The following is a 24333-nucleotide window of genomic DNA, read 5'->3' as shown; positions in this document are numbered from 1 at the left end:
ACAATCCACAGTCACCTTGGAGTCTCATCCAAGAAACACATTTCTGTGTTTGAGGGCGCGGGTGGCCGGCCTGCCCCAGCCCGCCCACATCCCTTCTGTTCCAGAGACTTTGACAGTGGGCCGCTCCCCCCTCACCCCGCCCAGGCCTTCAACCCCAGTTTGGCCAGCCTTGCCTCCTCTATTGATGCAGATCTTCTCCCAAAGGGTGGAGGGAGGGAAGAAGAGGGGCAGCCCCTTCTACCCAAAGGGGGCGTGTTCCTGCATCTACTTTTTGAGTCTCTTCTTTGACTTAAATAAAGCACTGTCTCCAGAAGACCCCAAATGGAACATAACGTAAATGAGAGAGCTAGCTGACATCCTCAACATACCAGCAGGGATTAGGGAAACAAAGCCATGAAGAAATGGAATACAAAACACATATGTTTTGACCAAGAAGGAAAAGACTAGAAAGGTCCTGCCCTTGGGACACTGCCCACAATGTTAAGTCCAGTAAGGGTTCCTGGGAAGCCATTGATCACCTGGAGGCACTGGGAGCCTTGAAGGGTGGCCCTGGAAGGGGTGCCAAGGAGGAGGGCCTGTAGGATTGTGTCAAGGGCTCACCCTGGGTGAGGCAGGCTAGCCTCTTGTTCTAACACAAAGAACAGCAGGTGGTGACTTCCTGGCTGTGATCCAGGGCTGGGAAGGTTTTCTCCCCGGTGCAGTGGGAGGTGGGGGAAATGCTCTTTGCAGACCCTTCAGCGGTAAGGTCTGCTTCTACTCTCAAAGCTGGCAATGAGCCCCCTTTGCCATGAGACTAGAACTAGATGGTGCCTGGCTACCATTATTAAACATTTTGATCAAAAATTTTTATAGAAGAAACCCAATCAAAAGAGGGAAGATACAGAACAGAATTTCAAATTCTCATGGACTCCAGACTTTCTGGAGTCACCAAGGCTGGAGGAACCCCTGAAACAATTGGCCTGAGGTAATCTTTAAACCTTAAACCGAAAATATCCCCTGAGGTCTTCTTTAGACCAAACAATAAAAAAAAAAAAAATAGCTTAGCTTAATTAGTAAAGAATGTCTGCCATGAGCATCCCGCTCTTTTAAGAACTACCTAGAAGGGATCAAACTGACAACAGCAACTCAAAATATTAGATAGGAAACTTAGGGGGCAGTGAGCTTATATTAATGGGGGAGGAACAATTTGGGAAAAGAAGGCGAGGAGAATGGTGGCATAACTTGAAGAATATAATCAGTGTCACTGAATTGTACATGTCAAGGTTGTTGAATTGGTATATGTTCTGCTGTGTATATTCTCAACAATAACAATAAAAAATAATTTTTTCTACATGAAAGGGACTGGTCAGCGGGGGGGAGAGAGATGCTGATGAAGAGTGAGCTAATTAAATCAGGTGGACACTGGAGAGTGTGTTGGCAACTCTTGACTGGAGGGGGGATGGGAAGATAGAGAGAGAGGGAAGACGGCAAAATTGGCACGAAACGAGAGACTGAAAGGGCTGACTCAATAGGGGGAGAGCAAGTGGGAGAAGGGAGTAAGATGTATGTAAACTTACATGTGACAGACTGATTGGAATCGTAAATGTTCACTTGAAGCTTAATAAAAGTTAATTAAAAAAAATAATAATAATTTTTTCTTAAAGCTGGCCATGAAAGGCCAGGTCAGCAGGAGGAGCAGGATGAGTCTTCAGCCACCGCTTCCCTTGCCTTGCATATTCTCTGCATTTTTCAGCAACTGCAAAGGAAAGCTGGGATGAAAAAATCCCAGCCCACCTGACTCCCTTGAGAAAACCCAGCAGGCTATGTGCAGGAGGGCCCATCTCACAATGTGATTTTTGGCTTAATGTACACTTTCCCAAATAATCAATTGGAAGATAAGGTTGGAGGATGCTCTGGGGTTGAGGTTCTGCCCACCACTATGCTTGAGAGCCTGAGCAGGCTGCTGCAAGACTCCCACGCTGAGTATCCTCTGCCCTGGTGGCCAGGAACCCAGGCACTGCTGGGGTAGAGGGGTCTGGGCTCAGCCCCCAGGACCATGCCTGTGCAGAAGTTTGGGCATGCAGAAGGGAAGAAAGGACATAATCTACTCACAAAAGATGAGAGGAAGAGAAAGAATAGGAGGACTGTGGAACCACTCCACAGTTACAAGCTATTATGGGCTGAACTGTGTCGTCCCTCCCCTGCACCCCCCACCCCAAAAAAGATATCTTGAACTCCTAACCCCGGGTACCTGTGAATGTGACCTTGCTCAGAAATAGGGTCTTTGAAGATGTTCTCAGTTAAAAGAACATGAAGTCATACTGGAGTAGCGTGGGTCTGAATCCAATCTGAGTAGTATCCTGTAAAAGAGACGTAGGGATAGGAGACACAGAGGAAAAATGGCACGTGAGGAGCAAGGCAGAGATTGGCTGCATCTGCCCAGGTAACCTGTAGATGAAATGACTATTGGAGTCAGCCTTTTCCCACTTGGGTAACCTGTAGATGAACTGACTGTTGGAGTCAGCCTTTTCCCACTTGGGTAACCTGTAGGTGAACTGACTATTGGAGTCAGCCTTTTCCCACTTGGGTAACCTGTAGGTGAACTGACTATTGGAGTCAGCCTTTTCCCACTTGGGTAACCTGTAGATGAACTGACTGTTGGAGTCAGCCTTTTCCCACTTGGGTAACCTGTAGATGAACTGACTGTTGGAGTCAGCCTTCTCCCACTTGGGTAACCTGTAGGTGAACTGACTATTGGAGTCAGCCTTTTCCCACTTGGGTAACCTGTAGATGAACTGACTGTTGGAGTCAGCCTTTTCCCACTTGGGTAACCTGTAGATGAACTGACTACTGGAGTCAGCCTTTTCCCACTTGGGTAACCTTAGATGAACTGACTGTTGGAGTCATCCTTTTCCCACTTGGGTAACCTGTAGATGAACTGACTACTGGAGTCAGCCTTTTCCCACTTGGGTAACCTGTAGATGAACTGACTGTTGGAGTCAGCCTTTTCCCACTTGGGTAACCTGTAGATGAACTGACTGTTGGAGTCAGCCTTTTCCCACTTGGGTAACCTGTAGATGAACTGACTGTTGGAGTCAGCCTTTTCCCACTTGGGTAACCTGTAGATGAACTGACTATTGGAGTCAGCCTTTTCCCACTTGCAGACTCCCAGTGGGTGGGTTTCTCCCTGCCTCCCAAAGCATATCCATTTCTTAACGAATATTCATTGTTGTTGTTAGTTGCCATAGAGTCAGCTCCAACTCATGGTGACCCCACACACAACAGAATGCAACACTGCCCTGTCGTGAGCCGTCATCACGATCACTGGCATGTTGGAGTCCATTGTTGCAGCTGTGGTATAGTGCCTTCCAACCTAAGGGGCTCGGCTCCCAGCTCTGTACTGGACAATGTTCTGTTGTGATCTACAGGATTTTCACTGACTAATTTTTGAAAGTAGATTTCCAGGCCTTTCTTCCTAGTCCTTCTCAGTCTGGAAGGTCTGCTGAAACCTGTCCACTATGGGTGACCCTGCTGGTATTTGAAGTACCAATGGCATCGCTTTCTGCATTATAGGCACATGTAAGCGACCACAGTACGAGGAACTGACAGACAAATGGTAGAATAAATATTTACCAAGTGCATACTATGTGCCAGGTACTGTGCCAGGTGCTGGGGAAAGCAGTGAACAAAACAGAGACCCTGCCCTCCTGGAGCTTGCCTTCAGTGAGGGGAGGCAGATAGAAAGCAAGTGAGTAGATGGTGTGTCAGGACTGATATATGCTGTAGAGAAAAGTAAAGCTGGAAGTGGACTGACAATACAGCTACACACAGGCTGATCAGGGAAGCCTGCCTGATGAGGTAAGATTTGAGCAAGCCCTGAATGGGTGAGGGAGCAGGGTCTGTATATATATGGTGGCTGAGAATCCCTGGGGACAAGAGTGCAAAAGCCCGGAGCCGGAACCTGTGAGTGCAGAGCATGTGCTCTGATGGCTATCAGTGCCTGTCACTTTGCGTATCCCCACCACCCCTTCCCCTGGGAGGAAAGGGGGCTAAAATGTTCCGGAGACATTTTGCAGGAAAATAAGCAGAATCTGGGATCTACTTGGCTATGGAGGACAAGAGAAAAGGAAATGACAGGTTTTGAGCTGGGAGGTAACAGGAGGTACTTTGAGGCAACAACGGTAGAGTCACCAAGTCATCCAGAGACATCCAGCAGGTATGGAAAGTCCATGCAGACCACCTATACCTGGGAGTTATCAGATAGCCATAGTGGTCAAAGTGACAAGAGCGGATGGACTCAAGAAGAGCAGAAGGCTGAGGATAAATATTTGGGGAACAGAAAAGTTGAGGGAATTGCCTGTATTTTAGGGATGAGCAGGAAAAGCATTAGCCAGGAAAGGGCAGAATGTAAGGAGCAGCCAGTGGGATTTGGGGAGAACATGATACTAGAGCTTCTCTGAGGCCATGTCTGGGAGAGTTTCATGCACTTGGGTGGTCAGCACGCCAAACGCCACTGGGAGTTCAAGAGAGAATGAAAACAAAAGATGGGCAGTAGCAAGTGTTGGCAAGGATGTGGAGAAATTGGAACCCTCATCTGTTGCTGGTGGGAATGTAAAATGGTGCAACCAGCCACTTTGGAAAATAGTTTGGTGGTTCCTCAAAAAAATTAAATATAAAGTTACCATATGGCCTGGCAGTTCTGCTCCTGAGTATATATCCAAAAGTTGTACACAAACGTTCACGGCAGCATTATTCATAACCGCCAAAAGGCCGAAACAGCCCAAATGTCCGTCAGCTGATGAATGGATAAACAAAATGTGGTATATCTATACCATGGAATTTTATTCAGGTATAAAAAGGAATGAAGTTGTGATACAGGCTACAGCACGGATGAGCTTCAAAAACACTATGCTAGGTGAAAGAAGCCAGTCCCAAAAGGCCACACATTGTATGATTCCATTTATGTGAAATGTCCAGAATAGGAAAATCCATACAGACACAGGTAGATTAGTGGTTGCCAGGGGGTGGGGGCAGAGGGAAATGGGGCCTGGCAGCTAATGAATACAGGATTTCTCTTTTAGGGTGATGAAAATGTTGTGGAATTAGCGGTGATGTTTGCACAGCACAGTGAATATGCTAAAAATCATTGATTGTATACTTTAAAATTGGAAATTTTATGTTATATGAATTATATCTTAATTTAAAAAAAAAAAAGGAGAGAGAAAGAGAATGAAAATGAGACAGGTAGAGGGAAACCTGGACTGGGGTGTGGCCAGACCATGCACTGAGCACCCTGGCCATGGCCTTGGTTAGAGAGCAATTCCAGCCCCTCATAAGTCAGTGCAGAAACTCTGGTGGCATAGTAGTCAAGAGCTATCACTGCTAACCAAAATGTTGGCAGTTCAAATCCACCAGGTGCTCCTTGGAAACAACATGCGGCAGTTCTACTCTGTCCTGTAGGGCCACTATGAGTCAGAATCGACTTGATGGGAATGGGAATGGGAATGGGAATGGGAATGGGTAAGTCAGCACAGTTGTGGTTTTGAACATGTACCGTGCTGGGCCAGTGGAGGAGCGTGTTTTGATTACAGAAGTCCTCTTCTAGCCAGGGCCCAGAGCACCTGAGACAAAGGCCGAGCCTTCTCGAAGACAGGGAACCACCAGTTAGGAAGTCTTTGTTGTTGTTGTTGGATGTCATTGAGCCAATTCCTACTTTTAGCGACCCCATGTGACAGAGTAGAACTGACCCATAGGGCTTTCTTGGCAGTAATCATTACAGAAGCCAGGTCTTTCTCCTGCAGAGCCACTGGGAGGGTTTGAACCACCAACCTTTCAGTTAGCTGCTGAGTGCTTAACCATTGTACCACCAGGGATCCTTTGAAATTCTTTAGCTTATTTCATTTCCCTGAGGATTTTTGCTGACTGCTTGTTAACAGCTGATGATCCCAGCATAGCTGCCACCGCCTTCAAACCAACCTGTAGCCTTTCTCTGGGGTCTCCTCTAATCACCAGGGTCTGGCCTGGCCTGGGACTCAGTACTGTGTGATCACAGCAGCCCTCCAGCTGCTCAAACCTCATCGGAGAAATCGCTGGATTCCTTGTGCAGTGTTCTTTCTGTGTTCTTTTTGGCCTTTGTGGGGTCTCCCTCTGGCCGGACCCCTGGAGCTGTTTGCTCACAAGGGCATCAGGGCTGGGTCTGGAGTGAGGAGGGTGGGCCAGGGCCCTGTGGCAGGGGGCCAGAAGTCGGTGAGCTGTCCCTAAGTGCTACCGCCTGTCCCCTCTCTTCCACAGCTCTTGCAATCTCAGGATGTGAAGGAAGATGCTGTCCTTTGCTGCTCGATGGAGGTAAGTGGTGAGGCTTAGAGATCTCTGACCTTACAACTAGGACATTCCTCACCCCTTAAAATTGTGGGGGCACAAGCATTGTTGATCCATCCACAAGTCTAGTTGAGCTGGACTGGTGGAGGATGGCTTCGTGATGGACACGAACTGTCTGCATCCAGAATTGTCCACACTAAACCAGAGAAGTGCTGATGGTGAGACCAGCCCCCTACTAAGCGGAAGGAGAGAGAACTGCTGACTCTAGAGGGAGGATGGAGTGCTGACATGGCCCATTTTCCCTCATCTCAAAGACTACCTTCTGGGATCAGCCATTCCACATGATGACTTAGGAGACTCCACATGGTCCCCTGGTAATGAGGGCCTGGGGAAGGTGACCATTGCTTGAGCCCTACCTGTTAGCACCATCTACTTCAAAGCAGCCCCATTGGGAGGGGCCACTACTGTCCCGTAGGGTTCTTACCTTAGAGACTTTGCTATGGCCCAGACATTGAGGCAAATCTTTGGCCTATGAAAACAGCTCCGAGTCATTCAGAGTGAAGTACAGTGAGGAGAGGGGCTTCTGGCCTGAAAGCACCAGGACATGACAATGCTCCTGAGCAGGCCTCTCACAAGAGGTCTCCCACCCTGGCTGTGAACGCTGTCTCCACAGAGCCAGGAGGCCAGGAGGGCTGGGAGCCTGGACAGCAGCCTGGGTTTATGGGACAGTTCCTCAGGCCATTTGTTGGGCTCCAGCTGGGTACCTTACATGGGGCTGGGGCCAGGGGAGATAGGGGAGGAGAAAGCATGGTCCCTGCCCTCAGAGAGCTTCCAATCTGGTTAAGAATAGATTTCTCTTTCTTTCTCTCTCTCACACACACACACACATAATGGATGGGGCAGTGTATAGGATAAGTGTGGGCACAGAGCAGGAATCCCTGAGGGGTGGGGTAGGATGGGAGGGGAGGGGAGGTCAAGGAAGGCTTGAGGAAGAAGGTAGAGCCTTGGGAGATGGGTGCGACAGGCCAGGGGCGGGCCAAGATGGGGACTCAGATTATTTGGAGAAAACCTGCGGGTCAGCTGGCTGAGGTCACTCTAACCTAGAAAGATTGGGGCTCCTTCCCAAGAGGGGATTTTTGGGGTTACTGGCGCCCTCTCTTGAGGGCAAGCCCTGTGGCTGGCCTTCGACCCCGGTTTGTATTTTTCTTCTCCCCTTTGTGTCACAAGCATGGGCAGAGGTTAGTTATGGGGATTGAGAGGTAGAGGCTGGGCGCAGGAGAGAAAGGGAAAGAGAGAATGGGAGGCCTCATCTCTGCTCTCAAGTTCCACATGGACACACACAGGTAATAATGACCTAAGCTCATTTCCAGAGAAAAGACCCAGCAAGTGAAAATTAAACAGCTTCATCTGATCATGGAAGGGAGCAGACCAGGGGGCCATTCTACAGTGTTGGCATTAGTCAGGGAAGGCTTCCTGGAGGAGGGTACTCTTAGATGAAGGAGAGAAGCGGCATGTTCTCGGAGAGGCTCCTTTCGGCCCTGGGCAGCAAGCAGTAGTCTGCTCCCTCTTGTTACTTTCAGCAGATTGACTGTTAAATGTTGGCACAATGGTTAAGTGTTCAGCTGCCAAACATAAGGTTGGCAGTTCAAACCTACCCAGTAGCTCCACAGGAGAAAGACCTGGTGATCTGCTCCCTTAAAGATTACAGATAAGAAAACCCTATGGGGCAGTTCTGTCACATAGGGTTGCTATTAGTCAAAACAGATTCAACAGCACTCAACAACAACACAGTTGGGTAGTTCCACACTCAGCCCTCCCTGTCCTCCTCCTCCCCTGTGGCATGGAGGCCTGGGCTGTACGTCCCTAAGACAATCCATCTCTTTCCCATCCCTGTCCCAGCGCCCCTGAGGAAGATGGGACAGGGCCATGATGGCCTTGGTCTATCCTAACCCCTCTCCTATGCCCACAGCTGCAAAGCACAGGCCGGCTACTAGAGGAACAGCTGCCCGAGATGATGATGGAGCTCCTGGCCAGCGCCCGTGACAAGATGCTATGCCCCTCGGAGTCGATGTTGACCCGGTCGCTGCTCCTGGAAGTCATCGAACTCCATGCCAACAGCTGGAACCCCTTGACGCCCCCCATCACACAGTACTACAACAGAACCATCCAGAAACTGACAGCCTGACAGCCAGGAGGACTGGGAGGCGGCCCTTGGGCAGCTGGGGCCCTGGTACACAGGGCCAGATGGACAGGCAGGAGGACAGGGGTGGCCCTGGCCGGAGAAGGTGGTGGGGAGGAAGGCAGGCAGAGCCGGAGGCCAGGCTGGAGCCAGGCAGGGACAGGATCTGACCCCTGAAAGGAGCCCCCACCTGAGCCCCCAGCCCGAGCATGCCGGCAAGGAACGCATGCTTCTTTTTCATGGTGGCGCAGGCCTCCACCTCCCTCGTTCCGCCCCCCACCCCCTCCCACCCAACACACCCCCCCGCAGGGGCTTTGTGCCAGGGGTTTCATCTCGGTGACTCCTCGGAGACCCCGGCAGCCTCTCCCGCCGGGGACTGGCGTGGGTCAGAAAGGACCTCGAAGGCTGCAAAAGTGGGTCGGAGACGGGTGTGCATTGTTCTGCATTCTGTCCGCTGCCATCGCCAACTGGCAGGAGGCGACGTGTAGCAGATGTCCCCGAGGACAAAGGCAGGCACAGTCCCTACAGCCACCGTAATTGACAGCCTTTGTCAGCCACAGGCGAGCAACCGGGGAGCAGAGCTGCCACGTTCTTGTAACCTTCACACTCCACCCTCCCCGCTTCATCCCTCCCCCCCAGAGCTCAGGCCTAGGGGGTCGGAGCAGGGGGAGAGGAGTTTGCAGTTACATTTGCACTCTTTTGTTTTATTTTCCAAAAGTCGGCTCCTTTGAAGTCTCTTTTCTCAATGGAAAGAGCTGATGGTGAGCATGCATTCTGCTCTGTGAGGACCCCCTGATTAGCAGGAGAGCAGACCTGGGCCCGCTGGAAAGATTCTAGCCACAGACAGCTTGCCAGTAGCCAATTAGGGTAATTGGAAACTTCTGCCCCGGCGGGGGTCCCCGCTGGAATCCTGTGTTCCTTAGCCGCTTGCCTCCAGCGCCCCTGCAATCTCATTTTAGCTTTGCTCTCTCTCAGAGGGCTGCGTTAAAGCCAGTCCTGGCCCCCAGGGCCATGTGTCGAGAAGGGCATGGAGCGTGGCAGGTAAATTAAAACCAACATGCTAGGTGACAGTTCCCAGCTCCACACGCAGGGCCAGTCCCAAGCTCTTTCCGGGGAGAAGGTTGGGGCCTGGCTGTGGGGCTCCCCAGGACTGTGCCAGTTAGCTCAATTGGTTGTGCTATCCTGGCCTTATCACAAGCAGGATCCAGAAGCCCAGCTTCCGCCAGCCTCAGTCTATTGCTCCAGGGAGGGCTCCAGGGAGGGCCCTGTTGCCCCAGTGGGGTCGGAAGCGGGGGGTGGCCCACCAAATCACGATAGGGACAGTCATAGCCAGGTGACCATTTAGGGCTGCCAGACAGACCTTTCCGGGCTGAAAGCAAGGCTGGGATTACCTAAAAGGACCAGGTCCTAGGGAACATCCCCTGCGCTGATGGAGGGGAAGCCAGGGCTCGAGCACTGGGAGGCTGGCTTCAGGAGCAGAACTGGCGTCTGCCCAGCTCCATCTCCAGGGTCTGGAGCCCACACTGGGAAAGAGCCCCAGAGAATGACATCAGTGCCCAGAGGCTTGCTTACTTGCTCCTTTATGAAGGCCGGTCACTCCCTGGGTCATTTGGTCCAAATCTGACTGGCCAGGAGATGATGGGTGGGGAAGACTTCCTTTATTTATTCTGAGTCTAGGAGAGCAGGCGGGGTAGGGTGGGGAGAAGGGTCCCCAGGACTACTTGGGTTTTCTCACTAGCCTCAACCTGCCTCTGCCCCCAGGGTGTGAGCCTGTTGGGGACAAGGTGTAGGGAACTGGCAAGAACCCCATGTTGCCCCTGGGCCTTGCCTTCTTCCTTTCCCCGACCACCTTCTGAAGCTTTCTCAAGCTTCTCCTTCCTGCCTTTCCTCCTCAGCTGGCTCCTCAAACCAGCCTGGGGCCCAGGGACACCAGGAATCCCACAGGAGACCTTGAGGGAGGAGCTGGGATGACCTTAGGGTGTTCAGAGAGGGACGCCAGGGAAATCAGGCTGTGTGAAGTCAGGCTTCCCTCAAGTGTGTGGTGTGAGAGTGCGTGTGTGTGTGTGTGCTAGCGCATGTGCGCCTGCCTCTGCTGAGACAGAAGCAAGGCCCAGGAAGAAAGGAGGACCCTGGAGGAGGGCACTCAGGTCAGGAGGGACAGGGGGCGGCGTCTCTCAGACCCTCCCTTGGGCTCAGAGGCCTCCTGAAGGGGTCTCTAGAACATGTGTGTTGAGGGTCCGATGTTCCTGTAAAGCCAGAGACAGGAGGGCACCATGGGCCTGATGCCCCCTGCCTGCTGACGGCTCCCCTCGGTGGTCTCACTTAGGACCAGAGCATGGAAGAAGTGAGATATAAATATGTATACATATATAAATATATTTTTAATTACGTGTCGTGTCACGGTGGCTCCAGACATATGGTTTACCTAGTTTATTCCATTGCTTAAAGATGCTTCCTGGCTCATCCAAATAACAATTTAAGCTGTTTCTCTAAATGCCGTCGCCGCTACTTTTTCAGCCATGGAAAGAAAATGTTTCAAAAAGCTTATTTTAAGGAACCAGCATTAAAACCTAATGTCCAAGACCCTGAGGCAGCTTCCCACCGGAGACCACTCAGACAGGAACTGAGGGGTGCAGTGGGCCCCCACAAACCCCTGCCCCGTGGGCTAGAACCCCCTCGGCTAAGTGAGGAAGGCCATATCCCAGTTGACCTCTGAATGTATTTGGTGGGAGGCAAAACTAGATGTTGCATTTCTGAGGAGTGCATTGTTTTCCCTATTCACCCGTGGTTTTCTTGGCGCATCGAAGAGGCAAAGTCCAGCCATCTGATGTTGATCCTGTTTTGGTCTCTTCCCCCCTGCTAGTCAGGACGCGTTAGTCATTGTTTTCCTCTCAGACCGCCTGCTCACTGCCACAGTCTGCTCCCCACAGCCCTGTGGCTTTGCCTAAGCTCTGGCCGCAGCCCCTATAAGGCTCCCAACCTCCCCTGACGGAGGCTGGGAGGCCCCCCGCCCTCCCTGGGGGTGTGTACCCCAAACCCAGTTTCTGACTGTTCGTCCTTCCTTATCCACTGTGTAAACCTTTAAAGTCTGGGGATCGTCCTGTCCATCCATGTAAATGTAAATGTTGGCCGAATCGGTATTTATTCTAATTTTTATTTTATTTTATTTTGTCTGAGGGATGGGGTGGGGAGGGGGGTTGGGAAATGTACCACTGATCATGCCCTGGGCAGCTGCAGGGGTGGGGGCCCAGACAGCCCGGCTGCCCCGAGGAGCCACCCCATGGGGCCACCCCAGACAGGCCTCCGAGAAACCTTCTTGTGTGATGGACTCTGGCCTGCCCTTGGGAATCATGGCCTTCAGCTGCCGGGCACTCGGTTGGGAAACCTCAGACTGGGCCTTTGAGGACACGAGTCAGAAAGAAGACAACGTTCCTCTGCTCTGGACACTTGTGAGGAAGGGCTGCCCACCTCGCCTGAGCCAGCTGGGAGCTGGACGACAGGACCTACCTCCCTGGAGCAGGGCCTGGGGCTTCCCACCAAAGCTGCAGCCGAATCCTGCTCATGCAACCTTCCCTTCCTCGGTATGTCCTGCTTTCCAGCTGAACCCAAACTACAAGTGGGTTTAAAAAAAATAAACAACACCAAAAAGCAAAAGCACTCTGAATCCGTGTCTTTGTGTGCTCAGCAAAGGAAATCTCTCCCAAAGGTTTGTATGCTTCAGCTGGCGCTGGCAGGGGCCTCTGAGGATCCCCTGCTGGGCGACGAGCTAATGAGGAGATTCCCCACTCTTTAGGCTGCTTGGGGAGGAAGGGCAGAGTCTGGTGCTTGGGGAGGGTTGTGAAGGTGTGGTCCAGGACAACATGGGTGAAGAGGACTTATGTCCCCAAAAACTGAGAACTGCTGCCTATCCAAGGTCATAGGATTAGGCCAGTGCTGGAGAAAATGGCTTTCCAACTAGAGGTATGGTTTGTTGCAAGTCTAACCATTCCCAAACCTACCCTTTCCCTGGAAATGTCACCATGGCATTTGGCAATAACTCCTTTTAGGAAGGCTGAAACTTGGGCCTAGTGGCTTCTGAAAGTCAGCAGCAAGTGGCTTTCTAGTCCCGGTTGGTCAAATGAGTGTTTCATTGAAGGGTCCCAAAGGGGCCCAGTGATTTATTTTCCTGTGATGACATGTCGCTTGTTTTGCACAATCCCTCCCGTGGCAAGGCTCTGGGGACACTGCCTCCTGGTAACAGGTCCTCCTTGGGAGTTCTTTCTGGCTAGAACCCGACAGTCTTCTAGCTCCTCAGGGTGGCGATGACAGTATCCACCCCCTTCATGCTTCTGGCCTGACCAAGTTGGTGGCCAGGCAGCCCAGGAGCCTGGTGAGGGTAGGTTGAGATGTAGTCTACTGCCCATTACTGAGTCACACCCCACCTTGACACTGCATAGAGAAAGCCAGAGGTACACAGACTGTGTAGAGAAAGGTAACAGTTGAATTAGACAATCGATTGTAACTGTCAAACCAAATACATATATACCAAAACCAAACCCAGTGCCATCGAGTCGATTCTGACTCATAGCTACCCTATAGGACAGAGCAGAACTGCCCCATAGAGTTTCCGAGGAGTGCCTGGTGGATTCAAACTGCTGACCCTTTGGTTAGCAGCCATAGCACTTAACCACTATGCCACCAGGGTTTCCAAATATATATATATATATATTAATGCAAAGGAGTAGGAGTATAAATTGGAGATCAAAATGAAAAGTGTTTGAAATAGAAACAATCTGTGATGGTTACGAGGGTGGGAAGGGGTGAGGATAGAAATATATTAAATAGACAATAACCCGTTGCCATCAAGTCGATTCTGACTCATAGCAACCCTATAGGACAGAGTAGAACTGCCCCACAGAGTTTCCAAGGAGCACCTGGTGCATTGGAACTGTCAACCTTTTGGTTAGCAGCCGTAGCTCTTAAGCACTACACTGCCAGGGTTTCCAAATAGACAATAGATGGGTGGTAACTCTGGTGAAGGGTAAGACAGCACACAATACTGGGGAAGCCAATACAACTTGTACAAGGCAAAGTCATGGAAGCTCCATCAATACCTCCAAAATCCCTGAGGGACCACATTGCTGGGGTGAGGACTGTGGGGACCAAGGTCAATTGGCATAACATAGTTTATAAAGAAAATGTTCTACATTCTACTTTGGTGAGTAGTGTCTGGGGTCTTAAAAGCCTGCAAGCTGCCATCTAGGATACTCCACTGGTTTCACCCCTTCCAGAGCAAGGAAGAAGGAAGAAAACTAAAGATACAAAGGAAAGATTAGTCCAAAGGACTAATGGATCACATTTACCATGGCCTCCATCAGACTGAATCCAGTACAACTGGATGGTGCCAGGCTACCACCACTGACTGCTCTGACAGGGATCACAATAGAAGGTCCCAGACAGAGCTGGAGAAAAATGTAGAACAGAATTCTAACTCAGAAAGAAAGACGAACCCAATTAAAAAATGGGCAAAGGATATGAACAGGCACTTCACTGAAGAAGACAGGTAGCTAACAGATACCTAAGGAAATACGATCATTAGCTGTTAGAGAAATGCAAATCAAAACTACAATGTGATTCCATCTCACTCCAACAAGGTTGGCATTAATCCAAAAAACACAAAATAATAAATTTTGGAGAGGTTATGGAGAGACTGGAACACTTATACACTGCTGGTAGGAGTGTAAAATGGTACAACCACTTTGGAAATTGATTTCACGCTTCCTTAAGAAGCTAGAAATAAAACTACCATATGATCAAGCCATCCCACTCCTTGGAATATATTCTAGAGAAATAAGAGCCTTTACACAAAGAGATATATGCACACCCATGTTCATTGCAGCACTGTGCCCATCAACAGATGAATGGATAAATAAATTATGGTATATTTACACAATAGAGTACTACGCATCGATAAAGAACATTGATGAATCCGTAAAACATGTCATACGTAACAGGAGGAATCTGGAAGGCATTATGCTGAGTGGAATTAGTTGCAAAAGGACAAATATTGTATGAGACCACTATTATAAGAACTCAAAAAATAGTTTAAACAGAGAAGAAAATATCCTTTGATGGTTACAAGAGTAGGGAGGGAGGGAGGGATGGGGTATTCACTAATTAGATAGTAGACAAGAACTAATTTAGGTGAAGGGAAAGACAATACACAATACAGGTGAGGTCAGCACAACTGGACTAAACCAAAAGCAAAGAAGTTTCCTGAATAAGCTGAACACTTCAAAGGCCAGCGTAGCAGGGGCGGGGTTTGGGGGCCATGGTTTCAGGGGACATCTAGGTCAATTCACATAATAAAATCTATTAAGAAAACACTCTGCATCCCACTTTGGAGAGTGGCATCTAGAGTCTTAAACGATAGCAAGCGGCCATCTAAGATGCATCAATTGGTTTCAACCCACCTGGAGCAAAGAAGAATGAAGAACACCAAAGGCACAAGGTACTTATGAGCCCAAGAGATAGAAAGGCCACGTAAATCAGAGACTACATCAGCCTGAGACCAGAAGAACTAGATGGTGCCCAGCTACAACCGATGACTGCCCTGACAGGGAACCCCTGAGGGAGCAGGAGAGCAGTGGGATGCAGACCTCAAATTCCCGTAAAAAGACCAGACTTAATGATCTGACTGAGACTAGAAGGACCCCGGAGGCCATGGACTGTAGACCTTCTGTTAGCCCAAGACAGGAACCATTCCCAAAACCAACTCTTCAGATAGGGATTGGACTGGACTATAAGACAGAAAACGATACTGGTGAGGAGTGATCTTCTTGGATCAAGTAGACACATGAGACTATGTGGGCAGCTCCTGTCTGGAGGAGAGATGAAAAGGCAGAGGGGGACAGAAGCTGGCTGAATGGACACAGAAATACAGGATGGAGGGAAGAAGTGTGCTGTCTCATTACCCAGTAACCAAAATGTATATAATTTTTTGTATGAGAGACTGACTTGATTTGTAAACTTTCACTTAGAGCACACACACACACAAAAAAAGACCAGACAGAGAAACCCTGAGAGTATGGCCCTCGGACACCCTTTCAGCTCAGTAATGAAGTCACTCCTATGGTTCACCCTTCAGCCAAAAATTGGGCAGGCCCATAGAACAAAATGAGACTAAAGGGGCGCACCAGCACAGGAGCAAGGACTAGAAGGCAGGAGGGGACAGGAAAGCTGGTAATAGGGAACCCAAGGTTGAGAAGGGAGTGTTGACATGTCATGGGGTTGTTAACCAATGTCCTATTGCCATGTGTTTACTAACTGTCTAATGTGAAACTAGTTTGTTCTGTAAACCTTCATCTAAAGTACAATAAAAAAAAAAAAAAGTGAAGAAGGGAGAAGATGAGGAAAGGGGTATCTTACCAAACACTGTTCACCAAAAGGCAGAGGAGATTTTTTGGGGTGATTTAGTCCTGGCTCCAGAAGATTCCAAATTACTGAATACTGTGAAGCACATCATCAGAATAACGGATGTTTCAATCCTGTATTTCACCATCTCTGCTGATATTGTTATCTGTCCTCTTGAGGGTGGGTTATATTTGTACTGGGGTCTATAGGAAGGAAGAAGGGAGGGAAGACTTTTTATTTTGCATGAATAAGCTAGAAAACACACACACACAATTTATAAAGGCATTTTAAATACCAAAGCAATGGTGGCAGAAAAAGAGGGGAATAAGAAGGTAAAAGAGAAAGAATTGGTTATGCCTTAATTATTAATGGTCTCTGTCATTTCCACAGTTCCCCAGAACTGTTCCCTGCACTCCTGGCAGAACCACACACTGGTAATCCATACACTGCCTCAGTTGGTCCAGTGAAGTAGGCAGATGAGTATTTTTGATTCTCATTTTACAGATGAGAGAACTAAGGCTCAGAGAGGTCACACAACTGACCCAGAGCCCAATGCCAGTGAGTGGAAAAGCCAGGGCCTGGGCAAGAGCCCAGTGCCCTTTCCACTGTCCCAGACAGCGAGTGTATCCTTTGCTGCCTCCCCACTCTGTCTGCCGCAGAGCAGACCCCAGGGAGCTGGCCAGTCACACCCGACAGACAGAGACACAGCCAACTGCCTGTTGAGACTGCCATGGGCTGTATGGTGTTCCCTCTGTGTCTGGGAAACCAGGAACATGATGAAATAGCTCAATTCAAAGGATTTCAATGGTGGGGTGGGGAGGAGAAGGGATGATGTTGCAAAGTTTGGGACTGTTATGTAAAGGGATCCCTTGTAACATGTGCAAATTTTCCTCTTGGATTTCAGTCTCCTCCAGTTCAGTGGTTCTCAAAGAGGGTCGGTGGTGGGAGGTGAGGCCATCCACATGACCATGAAGGCTATGGTGTGGCCAGCCCCATTGTACAGATGAGCTCTTATAACATGCCCAGGGTCCCGTAGTGGGTCTGAAGCAGAGTCTATTCCAAGGTTGCCACCCTTAGGCACCAAACTCTCCTGACTCTGAGTCTCATCGCTCTGTCCCCCAGGCTTTGAAGTGGACCCTCGCTGTGAGTCCCACCTTGAGCCGGGGAACCAGCAAAAGAGAAGCTACCTTATCCACCTCAAGGTGGTCAGGGTCTCCCTGGGGAACTGGAGCTCACAGAAAACAGACAACCAGCCACAGGAGGCCTCTTGCCATTAGCACAGGAGGTCCTGTCCTCGGGAGGAGCCTGATTCTTCTGAGGAAGGGTCACCACCCAGCACCACAGCAAGTAAAAAGTCCAGGGTCCACCCACAGAAGTTTCGTATAAATCAGATGGTCCCTATAAATTGGACTTGACCGCCTGGGAAGCCGGCTTCCTTTCATGAGCAGGGCTCATGAAAGGCCAGTCAAACCCACCCTCCTCTGCCCAGTCAGACTCTTGCTGTCAAGTCAATTTCAACTCATGGCCACCCAATGTGTGTAAAGTAGAACTGCTCTATAGGGTTTTCAAGGCTGTGACCTTTCAGAAGCAGATGGCCAGGCCTTTCTTCCAAGGTGCCTACGGATGAGTCCAAACCACCAACCCTTTAGTTAGCAGCTGTTTGCACCACCCAAGGACCCCCAGTCAGAATCCGGGAGGAAAATCTCTCTAGAAAAAAGTCTTAGAGAGGAGACCACAGAACTTGGGAAGTGAAGCTAAGGACTGGGCCATGGTAGGTGGGCATGGGAAGTGGTTGGGGGGTGGGATAGGTGCCTCCCGCTCTTAGATTTCTGGACGTCACCCTCTGACGGAGCTCAGCTCACGGAGTCCAGGAAGAAGGTGTAGGCTTCTGAACCTGTACTCTTAGCAGGGGACCTTCGACTGACGTTTGCTGGAGAGAAAATGCCCTTCAAAAAAAACCTGCTAAAAACACTACTGTATCTAGAGGCGACAGCTTGCTCTATTTTCCCTGTCAAACTGCACCAGGAATATAAGCTTCCTTTGGGAACTCAATTTTATTAGGAGCGAGCTGGGACGAGTCAGTGGAGGAATTGTCATAGGAGTGCTGAGTTGTGGATAGGATGTGTCCTCAGAGGTCCAAGCACCACCGCAGGGAAGAAGGGGTGAATGGGGGCGGGGCTGGACACTGAGAGTGGGCTGTGGGTGCCATGATCCAAGGACAATATGGGGGTGGTGGACTGTGTTGCAGGGGAATGTCTGAGGGTCAACACAAGGGAGTGAGCCCCTCATCATGAGAGGTGTTCAAGCAGAAGCTGGTGACCCACCTACGGAACGGTGCCAAAGGAATCTGTTCATGGTGCAGTGCATGGATCCCTTTAATTCTGAGACTCCATAAAGGAAGCAAGGCCTCCTGGGACACCAACCTTCCAGGAACTGCGCTTGCCCTCCAATCCCTGGAAATTACTTAATCCTTTTCCCCCTAGATGACACTCCAAATGCTGCAGGCTAAATGGATACAGAAGGGAATTTAGGGCCCATCCAGCCCTACCCTCCCATTTTACAGATAAAGAAACTGAGGCCCTTAGGAGAAGAGACTTGCCTCAGGTCACAGTGGTGCCTGCTAACATTTGTGGGGCATGTTTCAGGGTTTGGCTGCTAACCAAAAGGTCAGTGACTGGACCCCACCAGCCTTTCCAAGGGAGAAAAAGATGTGGCAGTCTGCTTCCGCGAAGATTACAGCCTTGGAAACCCTATGGGGCAGCTCTACTCTGCCCTGTAAGGTCGCTATGAGTAAGAATCGACTTGACAGCAAGAGTTTTGTTCCCTTTTTTTTGAGAATCTTTATGGGACCAGATTGCCAGGCCTTCCACGGCGCCACTGGGTGGATTCGAACCGACAACCTTTAGGTTAGTAGTTGAACGCAAACTGAGACACACAGGGACCTTTCCACAGCATACAGAAACAGTGAGAGACAAAACGATGAGAAAAACTTGGAAATCAATTATCCAGGTAGGAGGCACCTCAATGGATAGGGGATGGGCACGCTGAACCCAGGTTTTCTGAGTTCTGATTCTTACACAGGGCCAGCACCGTCCCTACCCCCACCGCCACCCCCTACTCCTCTACCCCTTACCCTCCCACCCTCTTTCCCCCACCCCCCCACCCCCTACTCCTCTACCCCTTACCCTCCCACCCCCTTTCCCCCACACCCCCCACCCCCTATCCCCCCCGTCCCAGGTGCCTGGCATTGTCCGGAGTGGAGGTGTTACACATAGATTCATTTCTGTGGCTGTAATTTAGCCCTTTAAATAGCAAAAAAAAGTTTTAAGTTTTTGGTAGAAATATTTTTACAATGGGTCATACACACATCCCTGATTTCTCAAAGAGAGGGCACCACGTGTGTCACCCTTTCGTGATGACTCAGGGTCATTTCAGCAACAGTAATTAGTAGGCTGGACTGTATTACGGGGTTAGCCTCAGGGATTACCCAGATATATCCAGTCGTCTCTGCTTTTTTAATTACAGCATCTGCATTTTACAGTTTTTCTGACTCCTCCCTCATCATAAAGCTCTTCTCACCGCAATCCGTCAGCCAGCATGCCTGTCGTGGCCTGAGAAACCAGACCACCACATTTGTCAGAGCAACTTGTTAAATACAAGCAAAGAGGCCCTGAGTGAGACGAAAATCAAACACCAAAGCTACTGCCCTTCAAGTCCATTCCAACTCACAGCGACCCTGTAGGACAGAGTAGAACTGCCCCATACGGCTTCCAAGACTGTAAATCTTTACAGAAGCAAATTGCCACATCTTTCTCCTGGGGAGCGGCTGGTGGGTTTGAACCACCAAAGTGTCCATTAGCAGCTGAGCACTTTAATCACTGTGCCACGAAGGCTCCTTTGCGTGATGCCAGAGGGGCATTTTTATAAGCAAACAGCATGAGTTTTACTGCAGGAATAGATGTTTTAAACAACCATTTCATCCGTTCAAGCCAAAACCAAACCCAAACCCAAACCCATTGCCGTCGAGTCGATTCCGACTCACAGCAATCCTATAGGACAGAGTAGAACTGCTCCATAGGGTTTCCAAGGAGTACCTGGTGGCTTTGAACTGCCAGCCTTTTGGTTGGCAGCCATAGCTCTTAATCACTATACCACCAGGGTTTCCTTCATCTGTTTAAGAACCCTTTTTTGCCTTCCTTCTGACTTCCAAAAGCAGTGGGTCCACTCAGAGATGGATTACCCAATAAGCAAGGTATGCGTGGGCTTAATTGTGCTCACTTACTAATCTGTAGTGAGCAGTTTCACATGGGTTGTGCAACTGTTCACTACAGATTAGTAAATAAACACGATTAAGTCAGTGCGTACCTTGCTTACTGTAACACGGTACATACCTTGTTTACTGGTTAATTCCAGCACTGGTGGCACAGTGGTTAAGAACTTAGCTGCTAACCAAAAGGTCAGCAGTCCGAATTCACCAGCTGCTCCTTAGAAAACTTATGGGGCAGTTCTACTCTGTCCTATAGGATCCCTATGAGTCGAAATCTACTTGACCGGCAACAGGGTAATTTGGTTTTAGTGTCCGCCAGATAAATGCAGTTTTGCTGATCTAGAAAGTTGTGTTCTTTCACATGGTCCTCCTGATGGCCCTGTGAGTCTGTTGTGGGGGGCCTTATCCTAGTTCTCCAGGAAGGCCAGCTGAGCCTCAGAGGCAGTGGTGTCACTGGGGGGTTCAGGGAGTGAGGACCACACCAGGTGACACTATCAGAGGGGGTGACACCAAAATGACTATCTATAAAATATTTGTGCAGTGTTTCAGCAGAAATTTATTATTTTTTATAAAAATATCCCAGTAGTTAGTTATGACAACAAAAACATTTTTCATAAGCTCAGCTTAAATGTATCAATACATCTGTTGCTGTTAGGTACTACCTAGACAGTTCCAACTCATAGCGACCCTATGTACAACAGAACAAAACACTGCCTGGTCCTGCACCATCCTCACAATCATTGCTATGTTTGAGCCACTGTGTCAGTGTCTCATTGAGAGTCTTCCTCTTTTTTGCTGACCCTCCACTTTACCAAGCATGATGTCCTTCTCCAAGACTGGTCCTTCCTGATAATATGTCCAAAGCACCTGAGATGAAGTCTCACCATCCTCATTTTTGAGGAGCATTCTGGCCGTACTTCTTCCAAGACAGATTTGTTTGTTCTTCTGGAGGACCGTGGTATATTCAATATTCTTCACCAACACCACAATTCAAAGGCATCAATTCTTCTTCGGTCTTCCTTATTCATTGTCCAGCTTTCGCATGCATATGATGCGATTGAAAATACCATGGCTTGGGTCAGGCACATCTTAGTTCTCAAAGTGACATCTTTACTTTCTAACACTTTAAAGAAGTCTTTTGCAGCGGTTTTACCCAGTGCAATACGTTGTTTAGTTTCTTGACTGCTGCTTCCATGGGGGTTGATTGTGGATCCGAGTAAAATGAAATCCTTGACAACTTCGGTATTTTCTCCATTTATGTTGCTTGTTGACCCAGTTTTGAAGACTTTTGTTTGCTTTATGTTGAGGTGTAATCCATGCCGAAGGCTGTAGTCTTTGATCTTCGTCAGTAAGTGCCTCAATTCCTCTTCCGCTTTTATTTAGCAAGCAAGGTTTTATCACCTGCATATCTCAGGTTGTTAATGAATCTTTCTCCATATAGCTACAAGGCCAAAACTCTATGCTAATTTACTTTTTGCACCTTCTAATGTGCTCCAATCAGTGCTGTCATTATCACCCAATTACAATGATGCTTCGAATCACGTGTTTTCGCCTGCATGTGCTATATAAGCACACACTGTTGTTTTCATGGCTGCCAGTGTTTTTATAGTTTCTGATTTTGTCAAATTTTCTGGTGTTTTAGATACAATATTGTGGCTCTTAGCATGGGGGGCGCCGCCATGAATTAACTGCACTGGGTGACACCACTGTGACTCCGGAGCTAGGCTTGCCGACCCACGGAGCTAGAGAGTTAAGCACCTTCAGGTGGAGCTTTACTGGAGGAATCAGGTACATCTGGGTAGTTATTGGTGGAGCTAGAAAGTTTTGTAACATTTGCCGGAGCAGGGCAGAGGTCAGGCCGGGGCCAGCCCAAGAGGTCTGAGGGACCAAGGGCTGAGAGACCAAGGGCCAGAGAGAGGTCTGTCTATGGGCATGGCTGAGAAGCTGTCCTGACCAAAGAACTGTATGCTGAGTTGCTGTTGATTCTGAATTGTAACCTGTTACTTTCCTAATAAACCTCCTAATTGTGAGTATCATCTGTGAGTTCTGTGTGGCCACTACAAGGAATTATTGAACCCAGCAGAGAAGTAGAGAGTGCCATGGGAGGACAGCTGGTGTCAGAATTGGTAAAAAGGTTGGAGAGAGGAGATATGTCTGACCCTCGCTTCATAGGAGTCAGCCTTGGGCTTTTGATCTTGATTCTCTCTCCTCCCCCTCCTGAAGTTAGAGGAGGTCAGATACCCCAACCACGTCACCATTTTTATACCTCCCTACGATTCTTGAGGAGCCCTGGTGGCACAGTGGTTAAGAGCTCGGCTGCTAACCAAAAGGTTGGCAGTTAAACCCACCAGCTACTCCTTGGAAGCCCTATGGGGCAGTTCTGCTCTGTCCTATAGGGTCGCTAGAGTCAGAATCAAATTGAGGGCAACGGGTTTGGTTTTTTGGTTTCTGATTCTTGAGATGTCTTTGATAACTAGACAGAGAGAGAGGTTAACAGTTGCTTTGCCTGAGTCTGCCTAGCTCCCCAGAATCCCTCAGCCCCCTGATCTGATCAAGCTTACAGTGCACTTCTCGATTAATCCAGGTTGTTTACCTAGCTGACCCCCCCAGGAAATCTTTAAACAAAAAAGAGTTTCCATCGAGTCAGTTCTGACATTGTGTCAGAGTAGAACTATGCTCCACAAGGTTTTCATAGCTAATTTTTTGAAAGTAGTTTGCTAGGCCTTTTTTCCAAGGTGCATCTGGGTGAACTCAAACCCCCCTACCTTCCAGTTAACGGCAGAGCACATTAACCATTTGGAACACCAAGGGACTCCAAGATTCTACAGGCCTTGGAGAAAAGACATAAATAGTAATGACTACCTACAGATGCAAAAGGGGCAGTGACGGTGCAGTTGTAGAGTTCTCGCTTTCCACGTGGGAGACCCAGGTTCCGCTCCCGGCCAATGCATCTCACGTGCAGCCACCACCCACCCATCTGTGGAGGCTGGTATGTTGCTATGATGCTGAACAGGTTTCAGTAGAGCTTCCAGACTAAGACAGACTAGGAGGAAAGGCCTGGTGAAAATCAGCTAATGACACCCCTATGGGTCACACTGGCCTGATCCACAACTAATCATGGGGCAGAACGGGGCAGCATTTCATTCCATTGTGTGTGGAGTCAACCATGTATCAGAGGCCAACTCAATGGCAGCTAATAACAACAACATCACCCATTCTCAGGGAGGGGATACAGCCCGAGAAGAAGAATTAATTGCCCGAGGAATTGAGCTGGGAATGAAACCAACATCTTTAGACTCCAGAATCTACCATTGTTCAGTTACTTTGTCTTTGGCAACTTTTACCTGTTTCCTGGGCCAGTGCCTCCCTGCTTCAAACCACTTCTTTCCTATCTGGCATCAAGGGCTGCTGGCTGCCAAGGATAGTCCTTCTGAAGGAGATAGAAGGTGAGTCCTGGCACTCTGGTGTGAATCAGTGGGAGACTTCCTGTTTGAGAGGGACCAGAAGAGCGGGCAAAGTGAGACCTGGCTAAAACCCTCCACAGTGTGCCTCTCTCTGCGCCCGCCCCACCAGCTGGACAGGCTGCCCAGCCTTGGTCACCCCGCCTGCCTACAGACCCTTCTGGGTCCGGGAGGATGTGGGCAGGGCCTTTTAAGACCCTAAGGCTCTGTCTGCCCACTGAGCCCACTTATTGTGCCAGCCCTAAGCTTCTTTTCTGCGGTAACCCCACTGGGCTGAGCTTGGCTGCTTTCCTGGGCTGCTGCCATATCGATTGTTCTGGCTCCCTTTTTGCCGGGGGTATCAATTTAGCGGGTTCCCGGGATGACTGTGTTTTAACCTCTCACCCTGGTCTAGACTCCGTCGGCTCCCGCTGTCCCCTGGCCAGGAGGAGATGGAGGCCCGGGTCTCTCGGGCCGGCTCTGGAGCCAGTGGATTTCCAGGAACAGATGCTGGGATGGCCCGGCGGCTCCGAGGCCCGCCAACCTGCCTCCCTACAAACCGGCCGGTGAATTATTAAAGATGCAATTTCCTTTCATCTTTCCAGTAAAATCGCTCCCTTCACCATGCTCCACTGCATTCCTGTCATTGGCTGGGCAGGGGCCTTGGCAGGACCTTCCCTCATCCTACTCTCTTCCTGGGCTGGGCCCTCCAAAGAGGCTGGAGGGGATTGGCCCTTTCCTGAAAGGGTCCAGGAAGC

The 24333-nt window shown here is 49.5% G+C and overlaps 1 protein-coding gene and 1 long non-coding RNA gene across 6 annotated transcripts in view; one reads left to right on the top strand and one right to left on the bottom strand.

The window, feature by feature from the left end:
• The window catches only part of CTIF (cap binding complex dependent translation initiation factor), a 300698-nt gene extending 292067 nt beyond the window's left edge, over positions 1 to 8631 (top strand). For all 5 annotated transcript variants that reach the window (XM_064294545.1, XM_064294549.1, XM_064294547.1 and 2 more), the window contains 2 exons: positions 6271 to 6324; positions 8267 to 8631. In XM_064294545.1, coding sequence (XP_064150615.1) covers positions 6271 to 6324; positions 8267 to 8482 — 270 coding nt within the window. In that variant the 3' untranslated portion in view covers positions 8483 to 8631. The remainder of the gene's footprint in view (positions 1 to 6270; positions 6325 to 8266) is intronic.
• Positions 2203 to 23803, bottom strand: LOC135232857 (uncharacterized). The gene is made up of 3 exons (XR_010323455.1): positions 23480 to 23803; positions 15884 to 16071; positions 2203 to 2339 (listed from the first exon to the last, which is right to left on the bottom strand). It is a non-coding gene; the product is annotated as an uncharacterized LOC135232857 (long non-coding RNA).
• Positions 23804 to 24333: the final 530 nt, after the last annotated feature.

Source organism: Loxodonta africana, chromosome 11, assembly GCF_030014295.1.
Source record: "Loxodonta africana isolate mLoxAfr1 chromosome 11, mLoxAfr1.hap2, whole genome shotgun sequence".
NCBI classification, from domain to species: domain Eukaryota; kingdom Metazoa; phylum Chordata; class Mammalia; order Proboscidea; family Elephantidae; genus Loxodonta; species Loxodonta africana.
This window is presented reverse-complemented; position numbering and strand designations above follow the sequence as displayed.